Genomic DNA, 25,608 nt, shown 5'->3' on the forward strand with positions numbered 1-25,608 from the left:
GGCTAAAAAGACAGCGCCCAATACCCAGCCTAATTAAAATGACCTCCTCCCAGCAGGAGGGTCAAGAGGAGGTCGTTCAAGCCTCAGAGAGGCTTAATAAGCCGGAGCTTATTCCCGTGAAGGGAGGACCATTGGCGATGCCAAAGGGACACCACCTCCTGACAGACAGCAACACAGAGATTACTAGAGGGAATACAGGAACTAGCAGGCTAAGGTATGAGGACTGCAGCAGTGTCAGCAGCCTTGTTTCCTGGTGGTCCGACATGACGAGGAACCCACATAAACATCACAGTGGCTCCACCAAGAGCGAGCAAGTGACAGTTTTCCTGGACCTGCTGCACTAAGGAATGGGTGATGTACAGCTCACATAGACGTTGAAGGGTGCTGAGTGAATCCCAGCAGAGGACACAAAGCTTGGCTCTAAACACTGAGCAGTGTGCCGGAAGCCAATATTGGAAGACACGGGTGCCAATGACGAAGGCACACCCGACCCCACCGTTAGTCCGAGAGCCATCGGTGGATACAGAGGTAATATCACAAAGATCCATGCAAAGGTCATGAAACTGAAGGTATAGAGTGAGGCTGGAGTAGTGTCCTTAGGAAGCAAATGAAGACCAAGGTTAGCATGGGCTGCTTCACGAAGCCAAGGTGGTGAAGGGTTCACACCCACTGGGAAAGTTGCATCTGTACCTTTCTGAATAATAAACGGATTTACCGTAGTGAGGGACTGACTGTCTTCAGTATGTGAAATCATGAGGAACTGTGGTGGGCCGGCCGGAGTGGCCGAGCGGTTCTAGGCGCTACAGTCTGGAACAGCGCGACCGCTACGGTCGCAGGTTCGAATCTTGCCTCGGGCATGGATGTATGTGATGTCCTTAGGTTAGTTAGGTTTAAGTAGTTCTAAGTTCTAGGGGACTGATGACCTCAGAAGTTAAGTCCCATAGTGCTCAGAGCCATTTGAACCATTTTGAGCTGTGGTGCACCAGGGAGAGTCTTTGAATTGGGAGCTTCATTCCGTTTACGTTTGGTAGACGTGGATTGCGAAGACTATGATTGGCTCATTGCGAGAAAATCCCTCGTGACTGCCAGCGTCTGTGATGGCGTGCTCCTTCCAACTGGGCGCCCCCCTCTCCTCCCCTCTCCTCCCCTCCCCTCCCCTCCCCTCCCCTCCCCTCCCCTCCCCTCCCCTCCCCCACCCGCACCCCCACCCTGAGAGGTTGGCTTACCTGCCTTAGGTGACTGTTCACACCTCAAGTCACACTTCCCGAACACCTGACAGTGGGACCAATCGGCAATTTGGGAAGGTAACAGTTCAGCCAATCACCCCTCCCTGGTTCTGGCCTGTACCAGGGGGGTATGTGCGAACCCTACCTGTCGACCTGGGGCTGGGAATTACGCTTTACCCAGTCACCTGTTACGCGCCAAACACATGGGCGGCCTTCAGAAGTGCACAGGGGGAGAGGAGAAGGAATCTCAAACGCCGAAGCAGAAGGATAGGAGAAGGTGAACGAAGAAAGAAAAAAGGAACAAAAAAATAATGGTTAGATTGTTCCGATATCATCCACTGAAAATGCAGAACACATTCCGAAAAACACCTCAGGAATGTTCCTCCAGGAAGGGGAAAAAGAATGGCAAGAGGATACACCTGCAGCGTGGAAGGGAAAAGATGCTGCTAAGGCTGCGGCCCTGTGGCAGACAAGCACGAACCCATCAAAGATGGTCGAGCCCCCTGGGGCAGACGGGATTGGGGTGGGGGGGGGGGGAGGGGTTGGTAAAACCATGGTGGGTTGGACAAGGAGTCTGTCATCAACACAACAAGGTCCGCAAACCTGTCCGAACTTTTGCGTGATGGCGAGCCACACATAGCTGTGACTCATACAATGTTGGGACGTGTAGACACACTCATTCAAGGTGATCGACAGATCACAAGCAGACACCTCACTGCTCAACTGGACATCTCTGGTGGTAGCACTGACACATTCGTCCATCAGTTGGAGTACTCAAATATGGATGACCAATCAATTCCTCGCCACCTAGCAGAAAACTTTAAAGAGCACCATAGAACGATCTGCACAGAATTGCTTGCACGTTAAAAGATTGATCGTGGCAATTTTACGTCGAACATCCTCACGGACGATGAAATACGAGGTCATTGATTCGAACCAGAAAGAAAATGGTAGTCCGTGGAGTGGTGCCACATCACCTCTTCTCCGAAGAAAAAGTTCAAAGCCGCATCCTTAGCTGGTAAAATCATGGCGACAGTCTTCTGGGACTCTGGAAGGGTTATTCTGTTTGATACCCCCCCCCCCCCCCCTCATGGTGCAAGAATCCGCTCTGAAGTGCATTGTGCTAGCCTCAAGAAATTGAAGAAACAACTTTAGCATCCCACAAAAATTACAAACGAACTACGTCTTCTCCATGACGGTACAAGGCCTCACATAAGTCCCCACAACTGAGAGATCACAAAACTAAGTTGGACTGTTCCTCATCCAGCATACAACCCAAATCTCGCATCCTTGACATCCATCTGTTTGGTCCAATGAAGGGTGCACTCCACGGGAAGCAGTGCATGGATAACGGGGATGTTATTGATGTAGCAAGACGTCGGGTCCGACGTGGAGCAGTAGAGTGGTACCAAGCAGGCAGAGAGGTCGTCCTAGTAATGTGGCGAAGGCCGTTGCATTGAACGGAGGTTATGTTCAAAAATAGGGTTTTGTAGCCAAAAGATTGGGGAATAACAGGTGTATTGGAATCCTGAATAAAACCAACCTGCTTTCGGGGGAAAAAAGTGTGTTGCGTTACTTATTGAACGCCCCTCTTACTATAATTCACTTTGCATCACTCACACCGGAATCATGAGGACGAGGTTAATTACAGCATGCAAAGAGGCATTTAAAAAATTTCTCTCCGCGCCTCATATGTGAATGGAGAGGGAAGAAACCCTAATAACTGGCACAATGGGACGTGCTCTTCGCCGTGCACTTCACACTGGTTTGCAGAATACACATGCAGGTTTAGACGTCGAACAGGTGCGTGTATGTGTGTTTTATAGGTATGTATCACGTTTGTCTTGTTGTTACTGGTTGTATGTGGTGTTTCAGCAGTGTGTTAACATTATGCTTCTTCCAATCACTATTATTCCGTGTACTTAATATTTTAGTTTACGTAGTTTATCGAATTGCTATGCACTATTCATGTTTGTTATAGATGCATTTGAAAATGAGCCATTCTCGATTTTTTTTATTTATTTGCAACATGCTCCATTCCAATATTTGTGATACTACATGTATTTGTGCGCATGTGTAGTGTACTGTTCGCGTAGTATTATGATGGTGGTGGTGGCACATAGCCTACTCCTCGCGAATAGTACGAAGGGAGTCACCAAGTTTAACTTTTCCCATCCGACGGACGGATAATCATCAACAGTGTCATATGCCCTCACTTCATGAGACACTGCGGAGCCGTTCAGCTTTTAAACCAAGACATTGAACTTTAAGCCACCACCCCTTCTCCCCTTGCCGGCCAAAATTACTTGGCGGTTGGCGTCTGTCACTTGCCACTGGAGTGTTGCGACATCGGCTGCCGGCCACCTCTCGGTTGTAGATGATAAACACGGCCGGTCACTTCACAAATGCTGTTAATGTGTAACGCGGAGAAATGTTGGAAGCAGCCCGCGCGAAGTATGCCGGAAATGAAAGATACTCTGTCTACAGCTGATTTTAAGTGACCAGTGACCGAACTGCAGTGACTAGCCATTCTGTAGCTGTGAATTTAAAGACTTCAAACTTCTGTCCTATACTAACCACAACGTAGCGATGTGCTGTGAATCCGAGAAAACGGCGGTGAACAACCTGCGCCAGAACTAAAATGACGATCGCTGCGTTCACGCCGATTAAAGCCAACCTCTGCGAGCATACTTAAGGAAAAAAAAAAAAAATCAGTTTCAGCACGAGAAGCGGACTGTAATTTCTCGCTATCATTGCATAGGCCTACATGAAACAATACTGCAGCGTTATCATCCGATGAGCAGTCCTCACTGGCTTCAGATTATGGGCGACGCAGGCAGATTCTAAACGAAAATCGAATGACAGGAAGAAAAATAAGAGCAAATAAAAAAAGTTTAAACAAAATCATCACATTTTAAAAGATTCGGATCCACGATCTTCTACACGTTAGGTTTATATGCTAAACATTGCGCTACGCAACAATACTGAGTAAGTAGTTATATTTACAACTGTGGTAACCCAGTCGCACCGATGAGTTGCAGTCCTCAAAAATTGGCTTCACGCAGTGTCATGCGAAACTCATCTAACAGTAGCCGATCTCTGTCATCATGATGACTGCGTGACACGCTGATTCGCGTCTTGCGCAGAAGCACTCAATAGTGTTTGGTTAGTGCTCTGTACGAAACTTACGTATTTCATTAACACTGTTTTGTGTGTGTGTGTGTGTGTGTGTGTGTGTGTGTGTGTGTGTGAGAGAGAGAGAGAGAGAGAGAGAGAGAGAGAGAGAGAGAGAGAGAGAGGGGGGGGGGGGGGAGGGAGCCACGATCAAAGCACAACAAGAAAGAAAGCCGGACAAGGAATTGGAAGTGAACTAGCCAATTGTTGCGACAGTTTGGCAATGGTGAACGGTTCGGACGTGTCGTTGAGCGCTCTGACTGAAGGAAACCAGCTCCAACACGTGAAGTGTCAGCTATCAAGTAATTTTAATCAGACTATGATAAGTGTTGAATAAAGTAGAATTTTAAAATACAGCTTGGTCAATATTTTTCCAAATCGGTCAGGGCTGTGATGGTCACCCGAAAGAAAGTTATAATTCACCGGCGAAAAGCTGCTTACCCAGCAAGCTCCTCCGCAGATGAGTCATTCCGCACAAGTGCTTCAACACCGAGATTGGGAACCAGCCCAGTATGCGCTTAAACGATCGTGGAAAACTGCGAGAAAACCACTCTCAGACTAGGCGGTATAGCAGTGTGCCGCGCAGATTCGTTTCGGATCTGGCTTAGGGGTGGCGTTATCGCCAAACCAATTGGTTTTCAGTTGCACCCGTTCTTTTCGTGACTGGTTTAATCTGAGTTTTAAAACCGCTCAAAATAACCGCTATTTGAACTAACCGATTTTCGGTTTTTCATTGCTATTTCTTCCAGAAGTAAACGTGAACTTGGAACGAAGATTGATTATAATTTTTCAAAGTGGAGGCGTAGAAGATCACGGCGATATGGGCTTGAGGCTGCCATATAAATCGGTCTCCATTGTCTTTAGCAAATATATCTAAGGTGAAGGAGTCGTGCGCAGCAATGGCGAGAGTGAAAGGTCGTCAGTTGGTGTCTTCCCTGCATCGTCACTTTTGGATTGTATCAGTTTTTCACCCTGAAGCAATGCAAAATTAACGGTTCAGTTATTATCCCCAGTTTATAGTTATCAATAAAATTGTAGCCATGTTTGTTGCTAGTTTCTGAATGTAGGCGTTGTTATTAAAATAGTGCTGGTCGCTTTCCCCAATTTCTATAATACTCCATTTCAAAGTAATGGAAGTTTTATGAATAAACAGTACTAGTAAAAGTTTTATTTAAAAACTAAAAGTCTTAGCGCTGCTGCTATGTAAACCCGGTTATTGGTAAAAAATGAAGAAAACTTTTTAAAACCGAGACCAAACAAATGCCCAAAATGTAACAGTTATTCAGAACTAAAATACTGGTATCGGTATTAACCGTTCGATTTTTCCCATCCGTTGTCTGGCTCACCTACCTACGTCTCAAACTAACGAGCTGCTGATTGAGCTACTGTAAGCAGGTGGAAAGAAATCACCAGCAACATCTTTAATAGGACCATTCTGGAACAGCCTGAAGAAATTTAAGGAAACCACGGAAAGCGAAGTTTCGCTGTGGACAATGAGGTCATTAAGAGACCGAAAGTAAGCCGTGCAGAGGCAAGGATAGGGACATGAAGTGGCTGACAGCCTTTTAAGTGGAAGCACGCTGCCGTTTCCCGTAAGTGATTTAGGGAAATATACATCCGAATGGCTCGGTGGGGTGCTGAACCCCGCTCCTCTAAGAGCGTCACCTGCCTCGGTACCAAAGTTGAAATTAGAAGTCTCGAATTGGGAGATGTTATACGGATTTACGAGGATTTGTGCGCAGCAAAACACACTTTGGAACGTTACGACAGAAAAAATTTGGCGCGCACAGCTCTCACACCGTTGACACGTGGTGGGCACGGTGCCAGTCTCAAGTTCGCTGCACCCACCAGCAGCGGCCGAGGCCTCCCGGGCGCGCAGCGAAACTGAAACCTCGGAACAGCCTCGCGAAACAAGGACAAGCAGTGTAGTTCAAAGTGAAGAAGCTTTAGATTTGATGTTTCTCGAACTTCTAGCACCTTGAGGCCCTGTGGGCGTCAGTGAAGGGCAATCTCAGAAAGCAAGACTTGCATATAAGTTGGCTCACATAGTCGTCAAAATGTCCTCAACATAACAGCCAGCTATTCACAAAACCAGACACACTTCATGTTCAACCGCCTATCCACGCTAGATTAACCGGACATTCCCACAGCCTGCTCTCCCAAACACTGACTTGTCAGTTACCCTGCAACCCACTCATCTCTATATCCTTTCCTTACAGACCCTCATACAACCTTCATCTTCACTGAATCATTGCCTACCTCATCCTTTCCTATATCAACATACTGTGACGTCTCCTGGCAAGATATTTACAAAATCGTTATAATATATAAAAAATAATAAACAGTTATCTGTATTATTATTATTATTTCTTTACTTTCTCAGACGGTAAGTCTGGTTAAAAATGGGAAGTGACGCGGACCTTGATCAAGCGTCACTTCCTTTTAACTGTACGGTATATGTTATATTGCATTTAGGAACTTTCGGGTAATTGAACATGTATCAATAATTACGGATTTATGTAATTGTATATATATAAGTTTGGATGTAGCTGTATTGTATTGATGTACTGGTGGATATTGTGTGGTATGACTCCTGTAGTTGATAGTATAATTGGTATAATGTCATCTTTATCCTGATGCCACATGTCCTTGACTTCCTCAGCCAGTTGGATGTATTTTTCAATTTTTTCTCCTGTTTTCTTTTGTATATTTGTTGTATTGGGTATGGATATTTCGATTAGTTGTGTTAATTTCTTCTTTTTATTGGTGAATATGATGTCAGGTTTGTTATGTGGTGTTGTTTTATCTGTTATAATGGTTCTGTTCCAGTATAATTTGTATTCGTCATTCTCCAGTACATTTTGTGGTGCATACTTGTATGTGGGAATGTGTTGTTTTATAAGTTTATGTTGTAATGCAAGCTGTTGATGTATTATTTTTGCTACATTGTCATGTCTTCTGGGGTATTCTGTATTTGCTAGTATTGTACATCCACTTGTGATGTGATCTACTGTTTCTATTTGTTGCTTGCAAAGTCTGCATTTATCTGTTGTGGTATTGGGATCTTTAATAATATGCTTGCTGTAATATCTGGTGTTTATTGTTTGATCCTGTATTGCAATCATGAATCCTTCCGTCTCACTGTATATATTGCCTTTTCTTAGCCATGTGTTGGATGCGTCTTGATCGATGTGTGGCTGTGTGAGATGATACAGGTGCTTGCCATGTAGTGTTTTCTTTTTCCAATTTACTTCCTTCGTATCTGTTGATGTTACATGATCTAAAGGGTTGTAGAGGTGGTTATGAAATTGCAGTGGTGTAGCCGATGTATTTATATGAGTGATTGCTTTGTGTATTGTGCTAGTTTCTGCTCGTTCTAGAAAGAATTGTCTTAAATTGTCTACCTGTCCATAATGTAGGTTTTTTATGTCGATGAATCCCCTTCCTCCTTCCTTTCTGCTTAATGTGAATCTTTCTGTTGCTGAATGTATGTGATGTATTCTATATTTGTGGCATTGTGAACGTGTAAGTGTACTGAGTGCTTCTAGGTCTGTGTTACTCCATTTCACTACTCCAAATGAGTAGGTCAATATTGGTATAGCATAAGTATTTATAGCTTTTGTCTTGTTTCTTGCTGTCAATTCTGTTTTCAGTATTTTTGTTAGCCTTTGTCTATATTTTTCTTTTAGTTCTTCTTTAATATTTGTATTATCTGTTCCTATTTTTTGTCTGTATCCTAGATATTTATAGGCATCTGTTTTTTCCATCGCTTCTATGGAGTCACTGTGGTTATTCAATATGTAATCTTCTTGTTTAGTGTGTTTTCCCTTGACTATGCTATTTTTCTTACATTTGTCTATTCCAAAAGCCACATTTATATCATTGCTGAATACTTCTGTTATCTTTAGTAATTGGTTGAGTTGTTGATTGGTTGCTGCCAGTAGTTTTAGATCATCCATGTATAGCAAATGTGTGATTTTGTGTGGGTATGTTCCAGTAATATTATATCCATAATTTGTATTATTTAGCATGTTGGATAGTGGGTTCAGAGCAAGACAGAACCAGAAAGGACTTAATGAGTCTCCTTGGTATATACCACGCTTAATCTGTATTGGCTGTGATGTGATGTTATCTGAATTTGTTTGGATATTAAGTGTGGTTTCCCAGTTTTTCATTACTATGTTTAGAAACTGTATCAATTTAGGATCTACTTTGTATATTTCCAATATCTGTAGTAACCATGAGTGGGGTACACTATCAAAGGCTTTTTGGTAATCAATGTATGCGTAGTGTAGCGACCTTTGTTTAGTTTTAGCTTGATATGTCACCTCTGTATCTATTATCAGTTGCTCTTTACATCCTCGTGCTCCTTTGCAGCAGCCTTTTTGTTCTTATTATTATTATTATTATTATTTCATTACTGTATGAATGGTTGCTGATTATGTATAAAAGGAAATAACAAATTTTCATTTTTATGTTTGTGCAATATTTATGTATCTATATTTCACAAATAACGTCTGTGGTCGGCGAATGTATGTATCGAAGCAGACATTGACAATTAAAAATAATTACAAAGATGCATATTAAATTGCCTATAAATAGAGGAGGTTAAAACATTACTCTGTCTTCTTGTAGCCGTTAAAGTTGTAACAGCCTGCGACGCTCGCTTGAATGCTTAGGTAGCCTTCGTGTGTCCTTTGATCGAGAAAGACGCCATTGAAGGCTGATATTTGTAAAAGATGTGTACTTCCAATTGATGACGATTTTTTGAATAAAGAAATTGTTAAATTTGTTACCTATAATAATTTATTGCTAGCTTGCCCAAGAATTCATTCCACATTCTTAGCCGTTTTCAGCGTATTAGGGATTTTTCAAGAGGCAGAGCCGTGTAGCGATCGCGGGAACTGCTGCCGGGGCAAATTCAAATTAAATTGAATGAATGCAGTTTTCCCGCAATATAGCGGGTAGGTAACGGCACATTAAAATTATCTCTTTCAGCTTGCTGGAAACTTCAGAGGGAAATTTGGTTTTTATTGTGTCATTTTCAGGTGGACATGGGCAGCTGCTATTATGTTATCAGTTACGTAAATAATTCATGAGTGATAAAATTATTTTACTTGTGTGTCATGAAGACTGTTGTGCAAAATATGTTCTGGCTAGTAACAAAAATCAAATTTCATTTTTTTTTTTTTTAGTTTCATGCTCTCATCCACTGCAGCTTTTAAGTTTAGCGAACGTAACATAGTGTAACTTCTGTACACGTAATAAGAGTAATTTTCAGTGCATTCAAGAGATGAAAGTAACGAAGGGCATTTTTTTTATTCAATAATTAGTTACAGTAATGATACCATGTTCCATATCTAACAAGCCAGATCAGTGTTATATAAAAATAGTTTGCAAATTGAAGATAGTGCGTCCACAGCAGGAAATCTGTTAGTGTTGTGCGTATCCCCACATAATAGGTCTAAGTGCATAAAGTAAAAATATTATCAACTGCTGAAACGAATAGTGAGAATCATATTTTATCTGTCGAGCTCGCAACAATAAACAATATAAAATTAATTAAAATATTATGCCATATAAACCGCATATAAAGTAAAAACTGTGTGCGGTGGAGATCACGCGACAGTACACAGACTAAGGAAAAAAGGACCACTACAAACGACGTATCCGAACGGTACGGAAATCGGTAGATGTGATGCACATGTACAGGCAAACAAATGATTACAATTTCAGAAAAAAACTGGATGATTTATTCAAGAGAAAGATCTTCACAAATTGAGCAAATCAATAACGCGTTGGTCCACCTCTAGCCCTTATGCAAGTAGTCATTCGGCTTGCCATTGAATGACAGAGTAGTTCGACGTTTTCCCGAGGGATATAGTGGCAAATTCTGACCAACTGGTGCCGTAGATCGTCAAAATTCCAACCTGGTTGGAGGACCCCGCCCACGATGATCCAAACGTTCTCAATCAGGGGAAGCGATCTTGCTGGCCAAGAAAGGGTTTGGCGAGCATGAAGACAAGCAGTAGAAATTCTCACCGTGTGCGGGCGGGCATTCTCGTGCTGAAATATAAACCGAGGTTTGATTGCCATGAAGACCACCAAGACGGGGCGAAGATTATCTTCGACGTACCGCTGTGCTGTAAGGGTGTCGCGGATCACAACTAACGGGATCCTGCCATGAAAAGAAATGGCGCCCCAGACCACCACTCCTGATCGTCGGGCCGGCCGAAGTGGTCGAGCGGTTCTAGGCACTACAGTCTGGAACCGCGCCACCGCTACGGTCGCAGGTTCGAATCCCGCTTCGGGCATGGATGTGTGTGATGTCTGTAGGTTTAAGTAATTCTAAGTTCTAGGGGACTGATGACCTTAGAAGTTAAGTCCCATAGTGCTCAGAGCCATTTGAACCTGATCGTCGGGTCATATGGCTGGCGACTGTCAGGATGGTATCCCACCGCTTCCAGGCCGTCTTCAGACACTTCTGGGTTGGTCATCGGTGCCCATTTCCAAGCTGCAGTCATCACTGAAGACAATTTTATTCTGTTCAATGATGTTCCAAGCCCAACACGTGTCTAGAGACGTCCTGGATGGAGGTGGGATACGAATCTGACTGTCGCCCACCATTGGCCCAACAACGGTCTGGGGTGCCATTCGTTTTCATAGTAGAACCCATTTGTTTGCCATCCATGGCACCCTTATGTCGGTGACATTTTACACCCCGTCTTGTTGCCCTTCAAGGCAAGCAAGCCTGGACTTACATCTCAGCAAGGCAATGACTGCCCACAAGGCGACAGTTTCTACTGCTTGTCTTTGTGCTTGCCAAACCCTTCCTTGGCCAGCAAAATCGCCGGATCTCTCCCTCGATTGAGAACGTTTGGAGCTTTATGGGCAGGGCCTGCCAACGACCTAATGTGCCAGTTGGACAGAATTTGGCACGATATCCCTAAGGAGAACGTCCAAAAACTATCAACCTATGCCAAGGCGAATAATTGCTAGGATATGGCCCAGGGGCAGACCGACGCGTTACTGACTTGCTCAATTTGTGAAGCTCTTTCTCTTGAATGAATCATGTAATTGTTCTGAAATTGTAATCATTTGTTTGTTTGTACATGTACATCACACCTATAAATTTCCATCCCCATCGGATAATTCGTTCGTTGTGCGTCGTTTCTCCTTTTTTTAGTGTATTTCGCGAGGCACCATGTGACGCAAGACGGAGGGTACCTTTTCCTGTTCCACTCGCAGAGGTAGGTTGGTTGGTTGGTTGGTTTAAAAGAGTAGCGGGTGTGGGGAAGGGGCCAAACTGCGAGGTCATCGGTCCCTTGTTCCCCATAAAATAATTACACAAGGGAAAGAAGAAAAGAAAGGAGAAGTACAGCACAATGACAGGAGGAAGGAAGAACCAAAAGAATGACAGAAGGACAACCAACACTCCTATGGACAAAACTGGAAAAGAAAACCAGAGAGTGAAGCAAGAAACAGGTAGAAGGGGTAAAACAAGAGAGCAGATGACCGTTGCTGGTCGACGACGAGAATAAAAAGGAAAAGCCAGCCTCTAAAATGGTTCAAATGGCTCTGAGCACTATGGGACTTAACTTCTCTGGTCATCAGTCCCCTAGAACTTAGAACTACTTAAACCTAACTAAGCTAAGGACAACACACACATCCATGCCCGAGGCAGGATTCGAACCTGCGACCGTAGCGGTCGCGCTATTCCAGACTGTAGCGCCTAGAACCACTCGGCCACTCTGGCCGGCAAAGTCAGCCTCTCCGCGACACATTAAAACATCCACCCTGAAAGGATTGGAATGGAGAACACAAAGGGAAAAAGGACATGCGCTAAAACTTATATAGAATGATAAAACCCACCGTCGCATATTAAACGTAAAAATAAATTAGCCGATGAGGCCTTGTCAGCTAAAATTGATTGCAACGAATCCGGTAACTGATGAGTCAGTCGCAGGGCAGCCAAAAAAGGGCAGCTCACCAAGATATGGCCACTGTCAGCCGATCGCCGCACCTACACTGAGGTGGGTCAGCACGGCGCAGGAGGTAGCCGTGTGTCACCCATTCGCACAGGGAACGACGGGAAAGTGAGTGTCCACATGCTTCCGTAAGCGCACTGATTTCTCTTGTTTCCGTGATCCTTAGACGATATTTACGTTGGTGACAGTAGCATAGTTCTGCCGTCTGTCGCAAATGCGGGTTGTCCACACTTTCTCAATAGCGTATAGCGAAAAGACCGTCTTCTTCCACCCAGGGATTCCCATCTGAGTTCACGGAGCATTTCCGTAATTCTCGCGTGTTGATCAGACTTGGCGTATCAAGTCTAGCAGCACGTCTTTGATATCATCCTTTATTTCGGCCTGCTGGAGTACCATTCAAGCAGTACTCAAGATTCAGTAGCATGAGTGTCTTCCTTCCTTCCTTCCTTCATACAGGGAGATTCAAAAAGAAAGAAAAGATTTCAGTTGTTTACAACAGAAAAATTGTGAAATATATAAACTCTCTGCGCTAATCACTAGACAGGGGAATGTTGTAAGATATATGTTTTCACAGACACAATACTATCATATACAGTACATGAGCACCACGTGTTGCTCGAGAAACATCGAAACTGTAGTCCATTTACACGAATCAACATGTCCCTGTTTATTGAATCGACAGCTTCAACAAATCGGTTTCTCAAAACTTTAAGAGTATTGCCATAGGTGAGACAAGGACAATATCTGATGATGGTGATGTTAAGACAATGCCGCACCTCAGGATTCCTTAAGGAGAAGCTGTGGCCAGCCAATTTGACCTTTTGTACCAAGCAAGACGAAATAACGAAAAAACAATCATATTAATACACTAAGATACACGCCGATCAGAGGCAAATGGAGCCCGGCGGGGGCTAGTCCTGTTGCGGGAGGTCAACCTCTACATCTAACAAGTAGCCTCGCCCCCCCCCCCCCCCCTCCCTCGCTCACTTTAAAATACAAGCAGTATGTCAAACTCGCGCAGGAAGATAAAAATATGAAACAACATAATCGTGAATCTCATCATCATCATCATCATCTCACCAATACAGGTTCGTATTAGATTTGTACAGTCCACACAAAATTGTAACGGAAATATGGGACGACATATACCGACGTATTAAAGAGAACTTGTTGCAAGGTACCGAAATATCGATTTAAACCGTTGTATTGTTAACGCCACCACTTGTCGATGATTTTTTATTCAATGTATCTACTATTCGAAACTACTTACTTATTTAATTGTATTACCTTAAATCAGTTTCGTCACACGCCAGAGTGCAACACGTGGCAAACTAGTGGTGAAATCCTCACGCCTCCAGCCGGAAAAGTCACAGAATTTAGAAGGAAACACTCTTGATGAATACTGGTATACTTCCACCTATCTCTGATTGTTTCACTGGTGTATATGAACGGTTTGGCTTAACCATGAACAGTCAAAAAAATAAAAAACAAAGGTACTTCTACAGCTAGCTCCTGGAATTGCCTTTCAATATCTCTATCTCCAGAACACCTTTGGAACACGTAGATCACTTTCACGGTATACAAAGTGTATTATCAACTAACCGCTCATCGGGAAAGACCGTGTTGAACAGAATATCTGCTACCCATGTTGCTTTCGGACGTCTCACAGATCGGGACTTCCTGAGTAAAGATCCGACACTATGTGCCAAGCTGGTGACGCATCGAGGAGTTGTTTCTACCCCGCTCTATGGGGTAACTTGGACGCTGTATCGCTGCGATCTTAAGAAACCAGAACAGAGGCTTATAAACATTAATCAAATAGGATGACTTCATTTCCAACACAACTGGTCCTGAGAAGGTGAAGATGCTCAGTACAGAGCCCACAGTCATTCGTCAACAACGCAGATGAATTGGGCGTCTCCGGCGGATGTGAAACGACGAGCTTCCTCGACAGATTTTGTATAGTGGAGCGAGCACAGGCAGAAGGCCCCGTGGTGCTACTCTGAAGCACTACAAGGATCGATTCAAGAAGAACCTAAAGACTATGTGAATGCGTGCTGTCTGTTCTTTAGGGCAAGTCCGAAACAACAGACACCAGCTGTAATGTTATGTACACTACTGGCCATTAAAATTGCTACACCACGAAGATGACGAGCTACAGACGCGAAATTTAACCGACAGGAAGAAGATGCTGTGATACGCAAATGATTAGCTTTTCAGAGCATTCACACAAGGTTGGCGCCGGTGACGCCAGCTATAACGTGCTGCCGTGAGGAAAGTTTAAGTTTCCAACCGATTTCTCATACACAAACAGCAGTTGACCGGCGTTGCCTGGTTAAACGTTCTTGTGATGCCTCGTGTAAGGTGGAGAAATGCGTACCATCACGTTTCCGACTTTGATAAAGGTCGGATTGTAGCATATCGCGATTGCGGTTTATCATATCGCGACATTGCTGCTCGCGTTGGTCGAGATCCAATGACTGTTAGCAGAATATGGAATCGGTGGGTTCAGGAGGATAATACGGAACGCCGTGCTGGATTCCAACGGCCTCGTATGCCTAGCAGTCGAGATGACAGGCATCTTATCCGCATGGCTGTAACGGATCGTGCAGCCACGTCTCGATCCATGAGTCAACAGATGGGGACGTTTGCAAGACGACAACCATCTGCACGAACAGTTCGACAACGTTTGCAGCAGCATGGACTATCAGATCTGAGACCATGGCTGCGGTTACCCTTGACGCTGCATCACACACAGGAGCGCCTGCGATGGTGTACTCAACGACGAACCTGGGTGCACGAATGGCAAAAAGTCATTTTTCCGGATGAATCCAGGTTCTGTTTACAGCATCATGATAGGCGCATCCGTCTTTGGCGACATCGCGGTGGACGCACATTGGAAGCGTGTATTCGTCATCGCCATACTGGCGTATCACCCGGCGTGATGGTATGGGGGTGCCATTGGTTACACGTTCGGTCACCTCTTGTTCGCATTGACGGCACTTTGAACAGTGGACGTTACATTTCAGATGTGTTACGACCCGTGGCTCTACCTTTCATTCGATCCCTGCGAAACCCTACATTTCAGCAGGATAATGCACGACCGAATGTTGCAGGTCCTGTACGGGCCTTTCTGGATACAGAAAATGTTCGACTGCTGCCGTGGCCAGCACATTCTCCAGATCTCTCACCAATTGAAAACATCTGGTCAATGGTGACCGAGCAACTGGCTCATCACAATACGCCAGTCACTACTCTTAATGAACTGTGGTATCGTGTCGAAGCTGCATGGACAGATGTACCTGTACACGCCATCCAAGCTCTGTTTGACTCAATGCCCAGGCGTAACAAGGCCGTTATTACGGCCAGAGGTGGTTGTTCTGGGTACTGATTTCTCAGGATCTATGCACCCAAATTGCGTGAAAATGTAATCACACGTCAGTTCTAGTATAATATATTTGCCCAATGAATACCCGTTTATCAACTGCATTTCTTCTTGGTGTAGCAATTTTAATGGCCAGTAGTGTAAATTGAAGGGTGCCGGAAAAAAGGGAAGGGAAGGGAAGGAACTGACGATATCAGCTGCGTCGGGGCTTTATGCGGAATCGGCGGCAAAGAGCGAAAATGTGTGGCGGACCGCAACTGCGGATAGATGGCGCTAAGTCTGAATGTGGGCCGGCGAAACAGTTCGTGCATTTGTGATACACACTGTATCCGGATGGCGCAGCGGTTAACGCAACTGCCTGGTAAGCAGGAGATCCCGGGTCCGAGTCCCAGTCTGGCACACAATTTCACTCGTCGTCGCCGAATTCGTACGAAGTCCCGAAGCACCTGGTATAATCAGTTCCTTTCCTTTCTCCCCCTTCAGTTTAAACAGAACCTAAACAGTCTAAACACTAACACGAGTAATTGGTGCGCCACAGAAAAAGATCGTGCTAGCTGGCGGACTACTGCTATAGCTTCTGTTTCACATTTTGATCAGGTACACTAAAAACTGGAAAATAGGAATCGTCAGAGATGAAAACTTCACCGGACCCAGCTACGCCCTCCACTCTCTACATGTCTAATCTATGAGGTAGCATGTGTAATGCCAGGATTGGTCTCTTAGGACATCGAAGGAATCTCCACACCTAAACTATGATGTAACGAAGGAAATACAGGAGGAAAACGAAAACTCTGATACGAGTATCAGCAGATGACGGAGATCATTGATCAACCAGAATATTACGACCACCGACCTACTGTCGTTATAAATCCGTCCATGCGATAGCAGCGTCATCTGAGAACCGGAAACCTCGTCCTGTACCTAACCCGTTCTCTCCTTACAGCAGCCACCAAGAAAACATATTTATCTATAGTCAAGTGTTTTTACAGATTTTTATCTAGACAGGTAAAAATTTTTAGAATGTATGCATCTAGGAAAAAGAATCAAAAGAGAGTTTAAGTCCAGTACCTGTCTTATCTGTGTCAAAGTTAAGCAAGTTAATTAATTAATAATCTTTTCTTTACGACATGGAAGAGTTCATTTTATGCTACTGGGACCCCCTATAGTAGTTCGAAAATATCTGATCGGTCCACAGCTTATGAAATAATATTCTATTTTGCCAGAAAGGCTTAGCGCCATGATTTTAAATTTAAAAAAAAAAATCACACACACCTCTGAAGATCTGACGAAGGTCATTGTTAGCAGTCGTCCATACTTACAGGCCATGAAGAAGAAGTAATGCGCCTTTACGGGCAGTAGTTTGTAGTTTATCTTTGGCATTGTGTCTCCAATCCATTAAGCAGTTCAGGGGCAGTACAAATCTGAAACAAATTACAATGAATTATGCAACAGACAAATAAGATTAATAACATTTTTTATCGACAATTCAAAGTGTTCCTATGGAATGAAGAAGCTAAATACATTGTTTAGGGACAATAACATAGAAACTGGGCCGCGCGGGATTAGCCGAGCGGTCCGATGCGCTGCAGTTATGGATTGTGCGGCTGGTCCCGGCGGAGGTTCGAGTCCTCCCTCGAGCATGGGTGTGTGTGTTTGTCCTTAGGATAATCTAGGTTAAGTAGTGTGTAAGCTTAGGGACTGATGACCTTAGCAGTTAAATCCCATAAGATTTCACACACATTTGAACATTTGAATAGAAACTGGTGAGCAGCCAAAACAGTATCACTGAAGAGTTATTTGTTAATAATAATGGTGTCACTGCTGTTCAGAGCTTTACTTCATTTATAAACAAGACAGCGGCCAATTTACAAATAAAACTGGCCTTTTGCGGGTAGGACTCGTGCGCTGAGGGTTCCGTACAAAATTCAGAATGTACGTAAAACTTGCACCGTAAATATTGCGGAAACGGAAAGTGCTATTGAGGTATGGTTTTTACAGAATGGATTGGTAGTCAGCCGCTCATATTGTTAGCCAATCAATAGATTGTAATAATACTTAAAAAGTGTATTTTTTGTATGAACATACACAATGAAACAATGCTTGTTGACATTAACAAACTAAAAGTAGGGTAAATTAGAAAAAAATGGCTCTAAGCACTATAGGACTTAACATCTGACGTCATCAGTCCCCTAGAATTAGAACTACTTAAACCTAACCAACCTAAGGACATCACACACATCCATGCCCGAGGCAGGATTCGTATGTGAGACCGTAGGAGCAGAGCGGTTCCGGGTTGAAGCGCCTAGAACCGCTCGGTCACAACGGCCGGCGCGATAAATTAGAATGTCTGTTGTGTTTGTTGGAGAATTCTAGTGCGAATCGTTTACGACGAACAGTATTTTGAGAAGTTTCCACATCGACATTTGTGCAATACCTGTGGCAGCAAACAACAAAGAACACACTACTAATGTGGGTTCTGACCAGTCACGAGACAACTGACCATCACAGGTTGTGTTCAAAATGACCACCAGCAACGGCAATACACGGTTCCGGACTGGTATAGAACGACCGCTGCATAAGTGCTAGCATTTCAACGGGGTTGTTCGAGCAGGCTGCAGTGATACGTCGTTGCGTAACGTCGGGTGCGGTTGGCATGTCTTTATGCACAGCGACTTTGAGCTTTTCCCACATAAGTCTACAGGCGTCATATCTGTGTCCAATACAACGATTTGGAAACAGTTCGTGAAGATATGCTGAAGTACTTCGTGCACTGTGAGCTGGGCAGCCATCATGTTGGTACCACAGGTTCCTCCTAGTCTAAAGAGGAACGTCTTATATCACTAGTGGAAGATGGCCTGTTAGAAGGCTGCAGTACTTGTGCGCGTTCAGTGGTCCATCTATGAAGAACCGGTGTATGAGCTGATGGTGCACTATCCCACATCACACGTTTACGCTCCATGGACGCTAACGTTCCTGCTGACAAAGCTAACGTGGACTATCCACAGACCAATAGTGCATGTTTCGGCGGTTGACCTGGCCATGGTCAGTAAATATGGCTTCATCACTAAACAAGAAACGTGACACATCTGGAGTATCCTGGCGTAATGCTTATGTACAGAAGTTAACATGAATCTCATAATCGTTTCCATGTAGCTCTTGTTAAGGATGAAATTTATGTCGGGAGAATGCGTAGGACACTAGCCTGACTCAAGCCATTTCCTCGTGCGATTTCGCAGGAGCTAACGTGCGGATCAAGTGCAACATTAGCAAGAACATTAATTTCCCCCCTCTTGTTGTCACTTGTTTCCTTCTGTTACGTTATCTGGATGTTACACTACCATTTTCACGTAAATGGTTCAAGAGGTTAATAAATAATTGCCGAGACGGTGATGTACATTGAGTATCTTTGTAGTAATATTTAGAAAGTATGCTTTTTGTGCAACCTGTTTATCGGCTGACTACCAGTCCACTCTGTGAAAACCGCACGTTAATAGAACTTACCATTTCCTCAATATTTGCGCTGCAAGTTTCACGCGATTCTTCTTCTATATAGTTTATCCATCTGGGAATCGAGAATCTCAACCATTTTTGCCTGTTTTCGATGTATATACCGGCGGGGGAATTCCAAGACCGTATCAAAATCTCTACAGTAGTTCCCCAGACGACCCCGGACAGACAAAAAGAAGAGAGCAGGGGACTTCAGTTTATCTGTGTAGAGAGGAGAATCATTAAAACTTTATTTACTCACTAAAACATGACTACAACATACATTTTATGGCTGCATACAGTAACGCTCGTGTACTACGCTTTTTGACGCATGATGAATCCAATGTCTGTTCAAATGGCAAAAAGATATTTTTATGTGATATAATTACTGTTTAACATGTTTCAGAGTTTTTACTTGTACTAATAAACTTTGCTTCGCATCGAATATCATGATTCTAAGTTTCCGTGTATCAAAATACGTACCATAAATGGCCGTGTCTTTTGATTGCATTGATTTAGAAACTTAAAAATTTTACACCGCCAAGGGACCATAGACCTTAATAAGTGGCATAAATTTGAACTTTTTAGTCTACCTGTTCATAAGATAATAGGTTCTTAACAGTCGGTCAGACAACAAAACGATCCTGTAAGGGTTCTATTTATACCAAGTGAGGCACACAACCCTAAAAAGAAAACAATCAGGGCATTGCAACTGTACAGTCTCATACGCCCTCATCCGTTACAAAACTGTGTCCGAAATTGTTTTCCGTTCACAAATATTTTCATTGTGAGAGACTTCTGGAGAACTCGCTGGCGAGGCCAACAGTCGATAACCCTCTGTATCGCGGTAGGCCAAGGCAGCACGAACAACAAAGCTGTCTTGCGTTATCTTGCTGAAAGATATAATCACGGAGGCCTCTAAGATAACCAACAAGCACGAGGGCCTTACTACGTCAGAAACGTAACGACTAATGTTCAAAATGTCGGCTATGCGAACCAGAGGTAATCGTGTTGTGTGCTCAGTGGCTTCCCTTATCAGGTAAAATGTAAACGTCGTGTGACTCGGGCCTCCCGTCGGGTAGACTGTTCGCCGGCTGTAAGTCTACCGATTTGACGCCACTTCGATGAGGATGAAATGATGATGATTAGGACAACACAACACCCGGTCCCTGAGCGGAGAAAATCTCCGACCCAGCCGGGAATCGAACCCGGATCCTTAGGATTGACATTCTGTCGCGCTGAGCACTCAGCTACCGGGGGCGGACCCCTTATCAGGTGATAAGGAAGATGCTAAATGAAATCTGGCAACGTCCGTTCTCTTCAGATAAGTCGATCGTAGCTCTGTATGCAGAACAGGGATTCGTCTGGGCAGACCAGGCGTTGCCAGTTGGGGGCAGCACTTCTGGTGCCACGTCAATGGAAACCACAACGATGACTGCTGTCGTGACAACCATTGGTTCCACTCATCGTCGCACTCTCCGTGTGGAGGATTATCGCGTTACAAACAAGCCAGATTTCTGACTCAAAGGCACGCGATGTCAAGGGCGCCCGTACCCGGGGGCAAGGAATGGCGGCGGCGGGAACCACCCTCGCTCTCAGGGAAAGGAAAGACTATGGTGTAGCCAGGAATTTTTCTTTAAAGAAAATTATTTAAAAGTCTGTATCACACAGGTTTTAACAGACTTTGAACTAAAACCTGTTTAAGAAGCCGACATTCGTCTTCCAAAACATTAAAAACACTCGACACCCCAGGTCCGCCCCCACTCCCACCCCTTACAAATTATAGTACGGGCGCCCTTGTATGATGTGACTGCGCGATAGTGAATAGCCGAGCGAACAGTCTCTGTTGTCTCGGGCGTTAGTTGTGTCGGTCCGCTATGACACTGGGCAGGGCGATCCCAAACCAACGCGACCAGCAGTGCCATATATTAGTGGACAACATTATTGCACCAGAAAGTGAGGGCGCTCCGGTCGGCTTATCGCGAGTGAGCGTGTAATCGAGGCTGACAGTGTATGCACAGCTGACTTGAAAGCAGTGATCGCATGATGCGTTTAGTCACCACTGCACTTGTTAACTGTAACGTCACCGCGTGTTTCCGATAGCGGCCAAGTGCAATAATATCTTCGCTAAACAGTGACGGCGAAACGCAGTCTGTATAGGCCACGAATCTGCTGCTGCTGCTGCTAAATGCTCTCTCATACTGTCAGCCTTGCTTACAATGCTGATTTTGTCAAGGTTTTTTATCTTTAAGAAATTTACTTCTGCCTTTTAGTGGTAGTGGTAATGTTCCTGGCGTTTCGTTGTGGTCCTGTTGTTTATCAGATTGAATTGCCTGGCCCTAATGTTACGATTAGGAGTTTGGGTGTGGATTTTCTCATGTTGAGGCGTGGCGCGGTATACCGATCCTGCCTTCGAGGCGGTTAAGTGGGAGATGTGTCTCAGAGCTGGATGGTGATGCGAGACTGGACGCGCACGTAGTTTGTGTATCAGCCGATAGAGGACAATATTGGATAATGGACTGATTTAGTTTCGATTGTGCCCACTAGAGTGCACTAAAGTGATAGAACGTTTTTCATAGACTGTTCTATTTTCATAAAGTGTTATTATGTCTTGCTGTGAAGGTAAAATGTTATAAATGTATTTTAACAGTATTAATGATGCGTGAGTTTGGTTTAAGGTTAATATGAAGATAATTGTTTAACGAGTTATGTAGTGGGATTTAGTGCGGGAACATTTCGAAGAAGTATGGATGTAGACAAAGGGGATTTTTGTAGACTAGATTTGTAAAGTAAGTTTATGGTAAAGGGAAAATTAATTCAGATATAAATAACAATAGTAAATAACTTTATGCATAAACAAAACTTCAGCTTATTAGATAATTAAGTCGGTAAAAAGTGCAGTCGTTAGGTTTAATATTTTGCGATTGGTTATTGACGAAAAGCGCGGATTGACGCGGGAGAATGTTGTTTTGCTATTGGCTGTTGAGTAAACTGACCAATGGTAAAGCAATATTCTTCGCGCGCCTTTCTCTACTGGTAGAGAAGACTTAATGAAACAGTTTGGACGTGCGGAGCAGTAGTTCCGATGGAAATGATAAGTTGCCGGATCTAGCAGTGTTTCATACATCAAAAGTGTTGTAAAGTGACGGCATAATTATTCCAATGGGTGTGTAGAAATTTCGGAATTTTTAAGTGAATTTTATGACGAGAAAAGACAAATTCCGCGTGGCGTATTGAGCAGGTTGGTGGCTAAAAACTGTGACTGCATTAGGTACCGACAGCATTCTCAACCAAAAACAATACGTGGTTTTGTAGCTATTACGTTTTCGGGAAATGCAACTCCATAACTTGCTAACGCGAGTGAAAGGGATAGTGAGTGACTGCGTTAAGATTAGCACGGGCTTGGCAGTGATACTTGTTCACCTAAGTTTCAGAATATATTAATTAAGGACAAAATTTCCATCCTTTCATTTCGTGTGAAAACTTTCTCCCGAAACGTAGATTTAGTGACTTTAATTGCAGCCTGGTTCACTTCGAGGTACAGTAGGTTTCGCTCGGCTTCCCTACTGATGATCTGCTGAGACAGTGTTCACAGGTAGGTGAAGGTTCGTCGTAAAGGGACGGAAAGAACCGCGCCGCCGCAATGTGACTAATTGTCAGTTAACGATCTGAGGGTTGTTATTCGGAAATCTCTTGGGTTGTAGTTCTCAAGGGAGATTTTATTAACTCTTTTGGTGAGTACCTGCCTCTTTGCTAGATTGCTTCGGCGAGCAATTGAATCCTCACTTTTAGCGTCGATGTTGATAGCAGTGTGCGGGACTGCTGTGGGAAAACGGTTGTCTACATGTACAAGGTCTGTTCGAAAAATTGCGGAACTTTGTCCACAAAATTTTTCTGCGCTCACCTTTTACTTATTATGCATCGTCTCTTTCCAGATACTCTCCTGCAGAACAGGTATACCGCTCCCAACGCCGTTCCACTTCCGAAAGCAGTCTTGGTACGCCTCTTGCTGGGTCGCAGAAAACACAGACAGCGAATTTTGTTTTATCTCGTCTATTGTTGCAAAATTTCTTCCTTTCAGGTGGGTTTTCAACTTTGGAAATAAAAAGAAAGTTCGCAGCGCCCAGGTCTGGAGATAACGGAGGATGAGGCAAGCACAGTGATGTTTCTTGTGCGACAATCGCGCACCAAAAGGGATGAATGTGCGGGTGCGTTATTGTGATGCAAGAGCCATGAATTGTCTCACCACATTACAGGCCGTTTCCTTCTCGCATTTTCTCGAAGGCGTCGCAACATGTCCCGATAGTACCATCGATTAACAGTTTGTCCCTGTGTCACGAATTCATGATGAACTGATCCTCAGAGTCAAAGAAAACTATCAGCATGGTTTTGACATGACGAGCTTTTTTTGGTCTTGGTGAATGTTTCCCGACGTTATGTGAAGATTGGACCTTGGACTCAACTTACAACTGTAGACCCACATCTCTACACCAGTTACGATTCCCTTAAGGAGTATCTCATTTTTATTTGTGCGACCCAAGGGCTCTTCAAAGGTTGTGAGGCGAAGGTCTTGCTGGTCTTGACTCATGAGTCGTGGGATGAACTTGCCGGCAACACGAAGCATTCCAAGATCCTCTGTCATGACACGTTCCAATTGAAATGTTACATTCTTCTGCAATCTCTCGGTCAGTCAGTCTTCGATTGGCACGCACAGTTTCCTTGACATTCCTGAAACGAGCGTCGGTGGGCGTCCTGAACGAGAGTCGTCTTTAACTTCCGTCCTGCCATTTTCCAACAGTGTGAACCACGTGTAACGCTGAATGCGGCTTAAGCGCTCATCAGTACAGGCTTCCTGCATTATTTGGTGTGTCTCTGAAGGTTTTCTTGAGTTTCAGGCAAACTATAACGCAGACGTATTGCTCCTCTTATTCTGCCACCTCGAAATTGGCAAACTGTGAGAGACGTTGTACTCAATGCAAAACTGAACAATAAGTAACAGACATACAACAATGAAACTTCCGACAGTTACACACCAAAGACAGACGTGTGCAGGGACGCCAACCGCATTTCTCTCCATCACACCATTGGCGCGAAACTACGAATGTTCCGGAATCTTTTTGAACAGACCTCGTATGTTTCGTTTCAGAGCTCTGTTTTTGATTGCGTATAGTATTTTAACGTGAGTTTTTGCAGCGTAGCCCCATACACGGCAGGCAAATACCAGGATGGGGCGTACTATACTGCAGTACACTCTTGCCGCAATGCTCGCTGTTATGCTGCTTTCTCTCCTTAGTAAGGTGTAGAGTGCGTGGAGCCTTTGACTTGCTTTTACCCTCAGGACTTCCGTGTGCCTTTGCCATAAGAGGCGCTGGTCTAAGTCACCCCGAGGTATTTTACATCAGGCCGTCGCTCAATGTTGCGTCTGTGGAGACAAAGGGTGAGGTGTGGGCGACGACATTGTAGCCCCTTTCCTTTCCTGTGTTTAAACATTACAGCTTGAGTCTTTTCGCTGTTCGGAGTCTTTCGTCATTTCTCGGCCCTTCTGTCTTTTGTGTAGGACGTTCGGTAGTCGTCTTGTGACGAGGTTCCTGTTGGACCTCTGAGCGAAAAAAGCCGTTTCACAACATGATCGTATCAGAAACAATTAGCATTCAGATATAACTTCTGAATGAGAGCTACTTTGCATAATCTCCCTTTACTTATAGAATGTATGTGGTCTAAGTCCTGCTACTTTGTGCGGTTGCGCTGAAATGCTAGTAAACTTTATACGAATTTGACGTTTGTAGCATGCCGTCCTCATGACGTAATTTTAATGGACAGCACTGTAGACAAAAATATACAAATTTTGGAAATATGTGCGGTACAATGGACAGACATTTCAGAAAGGAAATTGGCAAAGTGTCAGTACGATTCGCACTGTGAGCGTTCCGTACAAACTTATTTATGTACATAGATTATCTATCCCGGAAATCGAGAAAGTCCACGATTCCTGTCTGTTATCTGTATTGATAATGGCACGACATCGGTACCGGGAATTCCAAGACTTTCGAGAACGTAAGTTTGAAGTCGGATGAAATATGACAAAAAGATTTTTCGTGTTATTTATTAACAAATTAACACTTTCCGGATTTGTTTCCTTTACGTACACTGTTAAACGTTGCTGCTTTCCAAATTTCATGATTTTAGGCCTACTCTATATTGATGAGTGGGTTTGCGAGTATCAGAATACGTGACATAAATACTGCATTGACACAGAAGCTTAAATTTTTTTGCGCCGCCGAGGGACCGTTGACCTTAGCATTGGACATAAATTTCAACTTGGTACCTCTATCTGTTCCTGGAAAAAAAA

The 25,608-nt window shown here is 44.0% G+C and overlaps 1 protein-coding gene across 2 annotated transcripts in view; it reads right to left on the bottom strand.

Annotated features, from left to right (window-relative positions):
• The window catches only part of LOC124548964 (major facilitator superfamily domain-containing protein 6), a 225,648-nt gene that overhangs the window by 83,266 nt on the left and 116,774 nt on the right, over positions 1 to 25,608 (bottom strand). For both annotated transcript variants that reach the window (XM_047125207.1, XM_047125208.1), the window contains exon 2: positions 17,093 to 17,194. In XM_047125207.1, the coding sequence (XP_046981163.1) occupies positions 17,093 to 17,153 (61 nt within the window). In that variant the 5' untranslated portion in view covers positions 17,154 to 17,194. The remainder of the gene's footprint in view (positions 1 to 17,092; positions 17,195 to 25,608) is intronic.

The sequence above is a fragment of the Schistocerca americana genome, chromosome 1, assembly GCF_021461395.2.
Source record: "Schistocerca americana isolate TAMUIC-IGC-003095 chromosome 1, iqSchAmer2.1, whole genome shotgun sequence".
Classification (NCBI taxonomy): Eukaryota; Metazoa; Arthropoda; class Insecta; order Orthoptera; family Acrididae; genus Schistocerca; species Schistocerca americana.